General features: G+C 53.5%; 1 protein-coding gene across 3 annotated transcripts; it reads right to left on the minus strand.

Moving 5' to 3' along the window:
• Nucleotides 1-2,755: 2,755 nt before the first annotated feature.
• On the minus strand, nt 2,756-8,481 carry LOC306812749 (myosin light chain, embryonic). 3 transcript variants are annotated; one of them, XM_079327612.1, is made up of 7 exons: nt 8,040-8,481; nt 7,197-7,224; nt 6,549-6,698; nt 5,828-6,001; nt 4,814-4,891; nt 4,060-4,103; nt 2,756-2,947 (listed from the first exon to the last, which is right to left on the minus strand). In XM_079327612.1, exons 1-6 carry the CDS (start codon nt 8,124-8,126, stop codon nt 4,075-4,077), a joined length of 546 nt encoding a protein of 181 aa, XP_079183738.1. In that variant the 5' UTR covers nt 8,127-8,481; the 3' UTR covers nt 2,756-2,947; nt 4,060-4,074. The 3 variants fall into 3 exon arrangements, with proteins under 3 accessions (XP_079183738.1, XP_079183737.1, XP_079183736.1); XM_079327611.1 differs by having other exon boundaries at nt 2,756-3,040; XM_079327610.1 differs by lacking the exon at nt 2,756-2,947 and having other exon boundaries at nt 3,829-4,103; nt 8,040-8,479.
• Between the last annotated feature and the right edge of the window lie 2,321 nt (nt 8,482-10,802).

Consider the following 10,802-nt stretch of genomic DNA (forward strand, 5'->3'; position numbering starts at 1 on the left):
ATTCGTGCCACAGAGCGGCTCTGGGGATCCCCGCGCCCCGCGGGGGCTGCTCCGAAGGCTCCCTCCTGCCACCGCCAGCGTGTCCTGCGCTGGGCTTGGCTCGCGGTTCCGTGTCCCCGTTCCCGGTGCGGGGTCAGCACGGCCCAGCTCGGACCCCGTCAGTGGGGGTCCGTGCTGATGGTGCTCCCAGGTAGGTTCAGCCGCGATATCACAAAATCTCAGGATTGTGTGGGTTGGAAAGGACTTCCCAGATCATTGAGCCCAACCTGTGACTCATCTCCACCTTGTCAACAGACCAGAGCACTGAGTCCAGTCCTTCCTTGGACATCTCCAGGGATGGGGACTCCACCAGCTCCCTGCCAATGTTTAACAAGCCATGCTGTGCCGAAATTCCTCGTGGTGTCCTCATATCCAGGAGTAAAACTGGGATGTAAGTACAGAGCAGGTGATTTGCCAATCACAGCTGGGATGTGTTTGACAATGTGATATCTGGCACACAGTGCTTTAGCAAAAGAATGGAATAAAGATGCACAAGTAAGCCTCAATTTATTAAAATACTGACCTATCAATAGCCACCTGCCACTAGCAGAGGCCTTCCTTCCCCAGATCCTTCTGGGGCTTGCTGAATGGGCCATGACAGCAGCCCAGTGCACTCACTGCACACGGACTCTGCTCCAACAGCTCTCTCAGGGCTTTGCACTTGCACTCGAGCCCAAGGTCACATCCTCGTGTGCTGCCACACGTGGGCAGGGACAGTATTTTGGGAACAGAGTGTGGAGCAGGAGGGCTCAGCCTGCCTCCTTCCCCTGTCCCTCTGCACTTCTGAAAGGTGTCCTTACAAATTTGTTATGGGCAGCAAATCTGCAGGCCTTTGCTTTCAGGGTGTGAGCAGGTAAAGCTTTCTTCAATCCTTTAGCTGAGACAAATAAACAGGGCCCAGAGTGGGATGTGCCCTGGGATGGACACCTGGTTTCCTGATCCAAGTCACTTTGCCAGCCAGGAGGCTGTGAGTAAGAGGACAGGGAGGTGTCTCCTCCCCTGAAGGCCTTTGGCCTGGCTCTCTGATGGTGCTGAGTGCTGTGTGTACGTGGTGTGGGGCTCCAAGGAGCCTTTCAAGGAGCACAGTCCATGTTCACCCTGCTCCTGATCTCATGCACTGCAGATAACTCCTCCTGGGGATGAAAGCTGGCTCCATCTGTCTCTCCCATTCCCCAGGGCACAGAGCTCCTGACATCCAGACCTTCTTTGGTATGAGAGTGTGTCTTATCACAGCCTGAGGAGATACAGGCTCCTTGGACCTCTCCTCAGAGCCCCCTGGAATTCATGTAAAACATCCAAACTGTAAAAGGTCAGTGTTTGCTGCTGTCTTTGGAGATCTGGATTTACAGAGACTCCTCAGTGCTACAGTGCAGTTCTGTGAGGCCTGGGGGGTCACTCACTGGCACCCACAGATGCTTTTATAAATGTCCATGGGACTAAAGCCACTTTCTCTATGGAATCCTGGACTTTCCAGAGGAGGAGGGGAGCAGCCATGCCAGGGGAAGGGGCATGGAGGCACGAGCAGAGGTACAGACATACATACTATCCCTGTTAAAGTGCACAATTCCAACCTGCTTTATCCTAAACAGACACAACAAAGTACAGTGTGGCTGGCTCTTTCCCCAGGGGGGCTCCAAGGGCTGGTTTTTTCATGTGGAAAACTGTTTTCCTGTCATTTCCCACTGCTTGCTTTCTGTCTGTCTCTTTGCAGTTCTCACTTGTGTTTCAATTCAGTGTTACTCCTTTCAGTGGAAGCTGGGGCCTGTGCCTTGCACAGAGCAGTGAGAGTGCAGCCTCTTGGCTGCAGGGCAGGGATATCACAGCTCTAGCAGGAATATCATGGCTAGCAGAGATACCAGGGCTGTAGGGATATCGTGGCTCTAGCAGGAATGTCAAGGCTAGCAGGATATCATGGCCATAGCAGGGATCTCACAGCTCCTGGCCTCCCAGTCCCTGCTGTGGATTTCCTCTGGGAGTTGAACAGGTCCTCTCTGCTCCTTTCCTCTCTGCCACAGCACGTTCTGCTGCAGGGGCTGTGCCATGGCAGTGACAAGGACAAACAGTGAGTGCACAGCAAGCAGGGTCCCTCTGGCCCTGGCACTACCATCCTCCAGGAGGTTCAAGCACAGATAGTCCATTAAAAACACGAGACCCTGCCCAATGGAAGCTGCAGGAATAGCACAGAGAGGAGCTCAAATCTAATCTTGCATCTATAAACAGCTTATGTTGCTTTTTATGAGCAGTTGAATCAAACAGTGGGAATTGAAAGCAGCTGTTACTCAGTCACTGCACAGGAACGAGCGAGTGGCAACTGAAGTCAACACATGGAGCAAAATGCCTTCAATTTCTAGTCAAAGGCAGAGTGAGGACGTTGGAATAAGGAACAAATCAAAGGGAAGCATTTTCAGCTCCCAGGTGTTCTGCTGATGGGAAGGCTGAGTTATGTGTCATGAATTATTCACCAGTTGTGGTGATGCTCTGAGGATTGCTTTGCAAGTAGGAAGAGGGAGAGAGTCACCAGTTGTGTCACACAGCTCCTGGGCTAGAACACAGTAAGATCTGCCTGGAGGAGAACCTTCCAGGAGCCCACCTGGCTGGGCTCCATCCCAGGCAGGACACCACCCACAGCCCAGGGACCCCGAGGCTGACCCAGCCCACAAACCCCCAGGGGTCTCCTCCACCCACGGTGTCAATGAGCAAAATCAGACAAACTATATAAGGGAGGAGGGAATGAAATTTAATGAGACAAATGTCACAGGGAAAAGCTAAAAGAATAACTTGAAAACCTAGTTGCAGATATGTCATTGAATACCAGGCTTGTGGTGGGCAGTGCTTCAGGAGGGCTTAGGCCAAACATCCCAGGGAAAGGACATGGCTGGAGGAATCTCCTCATGGTGCTTCTGAGAGCCTGGGGGACAAGCAGGAGAGGACTGGATGCAAGAATCTTTGGGATGAGAGTATTCAGAGTATTCCTTCTCAGATGAACCCAAAATGTCAAGAGCTGTAATTCAAGACCGTTTGAAAAAGAGTTTTATATGCAAATAGTCATGTGAAGAATTAAATCTCCTGGCATTTGCCACCCAACCATCTGTATTGCTGAGCTGATGAAGAAGAACCAGAGAGAAATGGATTAAAAAGAAGATAAAAAGGATGCTGAACATTCAAAGTTCAGACTTCTGTCTGCCTGTGTTTTAACTTTCTGATGTCTAAAGAGATTGTGAGAGGGGAGAGATTTTTAAATGTTTAATTTGTGTATTTAGCCATATCTGAAGGTCATTTTTACTTCCATTCCCCCCCAGCCTCCTGCCTTTTACATAGCTGAGAGGTATGAGAAATATTTAAAAAAGTAAATAGGTCATGAAATCATAAGAAATTGGCAGGGGGGCTGGGCCAGGCAGCAATTTGGATTTTCTTTTCAATTGAATAGATTTTTGAGGGATAATTCACCCTCAAAGAAACCTCATACCCTTAGCAATGTTCCTCTGTTTTCCCAGGCAGATCTCAAGGAACACGAAAAAGTTTAAGAAAATCCATGGTACATTTTCCCTATTCTTTGTAAGATTAATGGGAAATGTGTTTCTCAGTTTGGAAGTTTCCTCTCTAAGTAGTTAATCATTTCTTAGTATCAAGTCATTCACTGTGCAGATTTAAAGCTATTAATTCCCACTAGCTGTTGTTGACCCCCTCAGCTTCTGGCAGGTTAGAAAATGGCACCATCAGCCACCTCTTTCTTTCCAAGAAGAGACTCCACACAATTACCCAGACCACAAATGACCATTAGAGGGGCTCTCCTTATAAATTTTAAAATTTTAATTTTAATTTTATAAATTTTAAATTTTAATTGGCAGGAGTTACAAATGAAATTCCTTATCATCAACGTAACTTTTGTGCCTTCAGAGCTGGGATTATTCCTGTGGCATTAATCCACTGCAGGTTTGGATTTTGGCTTCTCTATCCCTGGCTGTTACTTGCAGGATTTCCAATTCTGGAGTGAGCAGCAGGAATTGTCACTGAACTCACCTGAAGTTTCTCACTTCAGCCAGACATGATGTGCTTGACAAAAGCTGAGGAGAAATGAGAGCATGAGGGGTCAGGACATATGAAGTGCAGGGGCAGGTGGGCAGGCAGCAGGGGGGACCCCAGCCCAGACCCCTCAGGGATGAAGGGATGCTGTGCCAGGACTAATATTCCTCTTTCTGTTGCCACTTTTTGCATGCCATCCTCAACCTGGTCAGAGTGATGCCAGCCTTGGAGATGAGCTGGTACTACTATCCCCATTTTTCTGAGGCCAATAAAAATGGGTCCCCTCTTTTTCTTACTGCCCTCCAATTTTAGAGGTTCCTAAATTTAACCACTTCCTATTCCAGATTTTCACCCTCTGGGAGTAATGAGTGATCCTTGTCTCCAAATGTTCCCAATTAGCCTCTGCTGAGAAAGATGCTGGCTTTGTTTATTTTCAATAGCTTGCAACAAAACAGTGCCAAAACTGTGGATAAAGCAGCCCTGAACTCCTTGGAAACATTCTGCCTTCAGCTGCTTTTCCTGGAAATCACTGGCACAAGCACCTTGTTCCCACCCAGCTGACATGTCTCAGTGGTTTTTGGAAAGGCTTTGGAGGGTGGTTCACACCTCCCTTCCAGTGATCATCAATGTCATGGAATCATGGAATCATTAGGGTTGGAAAGGACAATTAAGATCATCAAGTCCAAGCAGAGCCTTTGCAGAGGATGCATTTTGCACCCTCAGACAAGACATGGCAATCTCCTGCTCCTACCTTCATAGTTGATGCAGCCATTGGCATCTTCCTGCCCTGCCATGAGCTGCTCCACCTCGCTTTCTGTCATCTTCTCTCCTGGAAGAGGGGGATGGAGAGGAGAGAGGAAGGGTTTTCAGCCTGCCAGGACCTTCCTGTCCTTCTTCAGATAACCAAGGACACCAGAGCAGGGAGAAGGGGATTAAAGAAGAGCTGTGTGTCACTACTGAGGGATGCTGGAGGGACATGGTGGAGAGAGGACCACACTACAACTATTGTCTGATAACTGAGGGTGTTCTGGAGTCTCCATCTTGCAAGGGACATGCATGAAGCTATGGCATGAGATGGAAATGGCCACAGATTGAGGATTATAGACCCCTGAAAGAGCCTGTGAACAGCAGCACAGCTCAGCCCAGCCATACCCAGGGTGACCAGCCCAGCCATACCCAGTGTGACCAGCACAGCCATACCCAGGGTGACCAGCCCAGCCATACCCAGGGTGACCAGCACAGGGCACAGCTCAGCCCAGCCATACCCAGGGTGACCAGCCCAGCCATACCCAGGGTGACCAGCACAGCCATACCCAGTGTGACCACCACAGCCATACCCAGGGTGACCAGCCCAGCCATACCCAGGGTGACCAGCCCAGGGCACAGCTCAGCCCAGCCATACCCAGTGTGACCAGCCCAGCCATACCCAGGGTGACCAGCACAGGGCACAGCTCAGCCCAGCCATACCCAGGGTGACCAGCCCAGCCATACCCAGTGTGACCAGCCCAGCCATACCCAGGGTGACCAGCACAGGGCACAGCTCAGCCCAGCCATACCCAGGGTGACCAGCCCAGCCATACCCAGAGTGACCAGCCCAGCCATACCCAGGGTGACCAGCCCAGCCATACCCAGTGTGACCAGCCCAGCCATACCCAGGGTGACCAGCACAGGGCACAGCTCAGCCCAGCCATACCCAGGGTGACCAGCCCAGCCATACCCAGAGTGACCAGCCCAGCCATACCCAGGGTGACCAGCCCAGCCATACCCAGTGTGACCAGCACATGGCGCAGCTCAGCCCCCATGACCATCCCGTTGCCCTCCTTGTCGAAGACTCGCAGCCCTTCCACGAAGTCCTCGAAGGTGCCCTGCTCCTTGTTGCGGGTGAAGTGCTGCAGGATGGGGAGGAAGGTCTCAAAGTCCAGCACCTTTGTGTTCATTTCTGGAAGGGGAGGAGATAGGGTCAGAGATGAAGTTCATGAGGCTGAATTCAACCTCTGAGGGCCTCCTGACTAATTCTCTGGGTCTCTTTTAATCAGAGTGCAGGGGAGAACCCCTTGAGGAGATGGAACTATTATATTAGGCTTGAGATTGGAAGATCCATATGAGGAATAAAGTGTTAACATCAGGGGGCTGCACAGAGACCCCTGATATCAGCCCAAAACTGGACCATTAGGTGGGTCGTCTGTCACCACAGTAATGTGGCCGCACTGGGACTGGTCTGGTTATACCAGTTTGCACCAGTTCAGGATGAAGTCTGCAAAGCATCACTTGCCACCATTCGTGTGTGAGGACTGCCTATCCCATATATCATCATCGTGGTATGGGGAAGGGGAGTGAAGGAATTCCACAGGAATGAAGCCTGTCTGCATGATTTCCTTCCCAAATCCTTCACCTTGCAGGGTTCTTCCTACAGGGAATGTAACCCTCTACTTGCTGCCAGGGAGCACAGGAATCGCTTGTCCCACCCTGTCCCAGTTTGCTGTCACCTTCTGGTTTGGGCTTGCCGAGCACCTTGAGGACCTCAGCGTTGGTGGGGTTGTGGCCGAGCGCCCGCAGCACGTCCCCGCACTGCCCGTAGCTGATCTGCATCGTCCCCGCAGGCGACCGGTCAAAGAGCCCGAAGGCTTCTCGGAACTCTGCGGGAGGGAGAGCTGGGCGCCCCGTTCCGTGCGGGGCAGCAGGGAAGGGACAAGGGACGGACACGTGCGTGTTGTGCCCCAGTCAGCTTGTGCAATGCTGAGGTTTGCCAGGCTCCTCGGCTGCCCGAGCAGGTTTTGGCACCTGCAGAGCTGGCTGGGTGACCTGCTGGATCCCTGCACCCTCGGCAGCTGGCTTTGCTGCAGGACATCTCTGCTTATCCCCTTTTCCACTCACATCTCCGCTCTCTGGGGCTGTCCCTGCGTTGCAGAGGCTGTTCCTCCCACCAGAAGCCCTGGCTTTGACCCAGGCTGCATCTCACACCATGAAGGAAAAATACCTTTTCCCTGCCAAGCTCTGGATCCCACTGGCCTTTCCCCAAAGAGGGGATTTGATGTGTGGGACCTCGGCTCCTGTGTCTGTGGTGAAAAACTACCTGGAAAAAGGATTCCCGATTTCTAAAGCCATATGTGAGAGAAGCTGCACTCAGCACTTACCTTCAATCTGCTCTGCCGTGAATTCAATCTGTAAAGAGAAGGAAGCAGAGTGGGACATGAGATGCGAGCCGCTGCTGAGGAGAGCAAAGGAGCTGTCCCCTCTGGAGTTCTCCCTCCCCAGGCTCGGGGCCGGGGCCAGTCCCTGCCGTGCCCAGATCTGTGCCTGCTCTGGCTGGGCTGTGTCCCCGACTGCTCCTGCCCTCGCTGTGCAGCTGAGATCCCTGTGGGAGCACAGCTGGCAGCAGCGGAGTGGGCAGGCAGGAGGGATGCTCAAACCACAGGCAGGATTATTTTGGGTGGAAAGGATGTTATTTTAGGACCTAATACCAAGTTCAAGTGATTAAACAGCCTCCATGCTGAGCCTGCTTTTAATAACTCTCCTGTCACAACTGGTTTAAAAACGTGGGTATCCCAAGGAATCATGGAAAAAGCGAGTTCCTGTTGTGGAGCCGTTGGATAAAGGATGCTCTTATGTGGAGGATGCAATGCAGGCAACAAAATACTTGAGGATGGAGACAGTGGGTGGCAGAGAAGCTTTTATTGCTGCCGGGGCCCCGACACAGGGTCTCAGCAGGAACTGGGGTTCAGCTGCAGCCACAGCTGCAGGAGCTGGTGCTGTTCCCTCCAGGGAGTGCAGGGCAGGGCTGGCTGGGGAAGACTGAGACATCTCCCCAGCGAGGACAGCATCACTGCCAGCCTGCTGCATCCACACAAGCCAATAACTTTTCCCTCTCAAGGCTGGCTTCCCGCCTGGCTAATGCCGTTCGCAGAGCGCTTTGCAGCGCCTGTGCCTGCCAGATGACAGGCACGAGAAAGGCGGTGACGTCTTCATTCCTCACTCACCTTCACGCTCTTGGGATCGAAGGCAGGCTCCGAGCCTGGAGCTGCTTTGGCTGCTTCCTTCTTCGGCTCGGGTTTCCTGAGCGGCATCGCGCTGGGATTTGCGGAGGTGCGGGAGTCCTGCGCCCAGCCGGGAGCGATCGGAGGGATGAAAAGCAAGGGCTGCTCCTTCCTTATATACGGAGCCCAGAGCTCACCCTGGAGGGGCAGGCCAGCTGCTGGAGCAACTGCTACTTACTATAAAAGGAAGAAAACTCAAACGAGAGGGGCCCCAATTTGACAATTGCCCATTGTCATCGGCTCCTGGCTCCACGGAGCCACCAGCCGCCCCCCTCCCAGCTGTAAAAAGGGGGGACGTGTCCCCCTCCAGCACCTGCACCGGGTGGGCTGCATGGGGGCTGCTTGCTGAATGATCACTGAAACCTAAACGCGAATGGCCACGGGGGCAAGGCAAGAAAATAGCAACGGGATGGCTGCTAAAGCTGCCGTGATAGCCAGGGCAAAATGCGCCTGGCTCGAGGGCCAGCCTGCAGAGCCCTTTTACACCAGGCTTTATGAAGGGCTGCTCCAAAGGGGCTCAGAACTCTCTGAACACTCCCTTGGCCTCGTGCTCAGGGTCTGCTCTGCCCCAGTCTCTCCCCAGGGCTGAGCTGATGCCCTGGAAAGGACCAGTGTAGGTGCTCACCTCCCTCAGGATGGCTAATGAGGAAACGGAAATGATGGCCAAAGCCTCAACTGAATTCATCAGTGCAAATCTTTCCCAGCTTTGCACCACCCATCCCAAGCATCTCCAAAACCTGCAGGGAAGATGGAGTCTCCTTCTGGCTCCTCTGCAGGTGCTGGGCAGGCTCTGGTGGGAGATGATCCTGATCTCTCTCTTCTCCCAACTGTTGGAACACTCCCAAAGGCACAGAACTCATTGAAGTTCAGCATCCCAGAAAATGGGGCTTGAGGGTTTTACTGAGACATTCTAAGCCATCAACTTAAACAAGATGTGTGGGGTACTGGGGCAAAGGAGGAGTTACAGGGGTCATTCAGGAGGAGGGAGCAGCCACACTGCTGGGAATTCTCTGTGCTATCATCTCCTCCTTGCTAGCGGGGACTGGGGAGCTGAGGGGGCTGGATGGGTGTCATCTGCAATCATTGCTTTCCAGAGCTCTCTAGAGTATAACAAGTCATTTAGCAGAAAACTCAACATGTTTTGCTAAGTGTGAACTCAGAGCCTGGGTCAGGTTTCGCCTGGGAAATCAAGGGAGTCAAATTGCCCCTGAGCTGCCTCCCCCTCAGCATCCAACTCCAAAATAACCTCACCTTAACTCCATCTGCACTCCACAGCAGCTTCTGGGTCAGAAGTCAGACCCAGCAGAGCCTTCAGAGGATACTCATGGTGCAGTTTGACTGTTTGTCCCTTGCTCACCCTCCGTGCCCGTGCAGCATCCCAGGAGCTGCTGGCAGAGCTGGTGTCACACCCACGCCATGGGCCTGGTGGTGGGGACAGGCAGCTGCAGACAATGTCCCCAGTCCCTCCCTGATTTCCAGCTGATGGCCACTGTGGGGCTTGTTCTGCTGTCTGATTCCATCAGCAGGAGCAGCAGCTCCTCCTGAGCCCTGTCCTTGGGGTTTGCAGTGCTCCCTTGGCCATTCCCTTCTCCAGCAGGAGTCCAGCAGGACTCTGACCCTTCTCACGGGGCTCCTGGCTGAGACCAGAACGAGCTGCCTTGCCAGGAAAACCCCAAGGAAAGCTCTGGGGCCTCTGCTGCTCTGTGCAGGACTGGGGCATTTATGGAGGCAGCAAGAGCTGTGTCTGGACACGGATTGTATGGGCCAAGGGAGGGGCCCAGGCTGGGAGCTGCTGTTCCAGGGATTTGGCACTGGGCTGTTGAATTCCAGCCTCGTCCCACTAATGACAACCTGCCTGGGGAAAGAGGGCTCCCCTCTGTGCCCCATTCCCAGGGGGATGCTGGGGCTGCTGGGGTCCCAAGGAGTTGGAACTGGCTGGGGAGTGGGAGCAGGCTGGGCATCAGCACGACCCTGAAAGGCAGGGGACAGCCCGGGGGCCATGCCAGGGGACAAGAGATGGTGACAGCTGCAGTGGGGCCAGCTCTGACCTGATGTGGAGTGACAGTGTGGGACCCCATCCCAGTGCCTGCCCCTCCACCCCCTGCCCCAGGCTGGAGCCTCCAGCCCCTCTCCTGAGGACACTGAATGCAGACATGCCCTGAGGTCACTGCAGGTGCCTGGGGGGAGCAGGACAGATCCCAGCACATCTCCCCAAAACATATCCCAGCCCCTGGAGAAGGAAAAGGGTTAAACTGGTGTCTGCCTGAAAGACATCCCATCGCAGGAGCCTCAGCTCGAGGTGCTGCTCACGTGCTTGCACCCTGTGCCTGCCTGCCTCTAGCCACCTTCCTCCAGCTCCTTGGCACCAGTCTGAGGCTAGAAGGGACTTGGGAGCATGGGGGCAATGGGGGAGTGCTGTGACAGCTGAAAAAGGAGCCACCAGGCAGTAAGAGAAGTTTCTGAAAGGAGAAGAGGAATCTGCCTTGAATGAAGAGGATTTTAGCACCTTGTGCTGAGCCAATAAACCTCTGCCATCCCCATCGGAACAGGAATTGTTTGCACACGCTCCCGGAGCTGCTGAAGCAGGCAAGACACAAAGAGAGAATAGGATCAAGCATGGTGTGGGGAGAACCCCCCTGCATGGACAGGCTGTGAGCAGATCCCTGTAGGACCCCACAGGGACAGGTCTCACCCAGCCCCGATCTG

This window comes from Erithacus rubecula (assembly GCF_903797595.1).
Source record: "Erithacus rubecula genome assembly, chromosome: 27".
NCBI lineage: Eukaryota > Metazoa > Chordata > Aves > Passeriformes > Muscicapidae > Erithacus > Erithacus rubecula.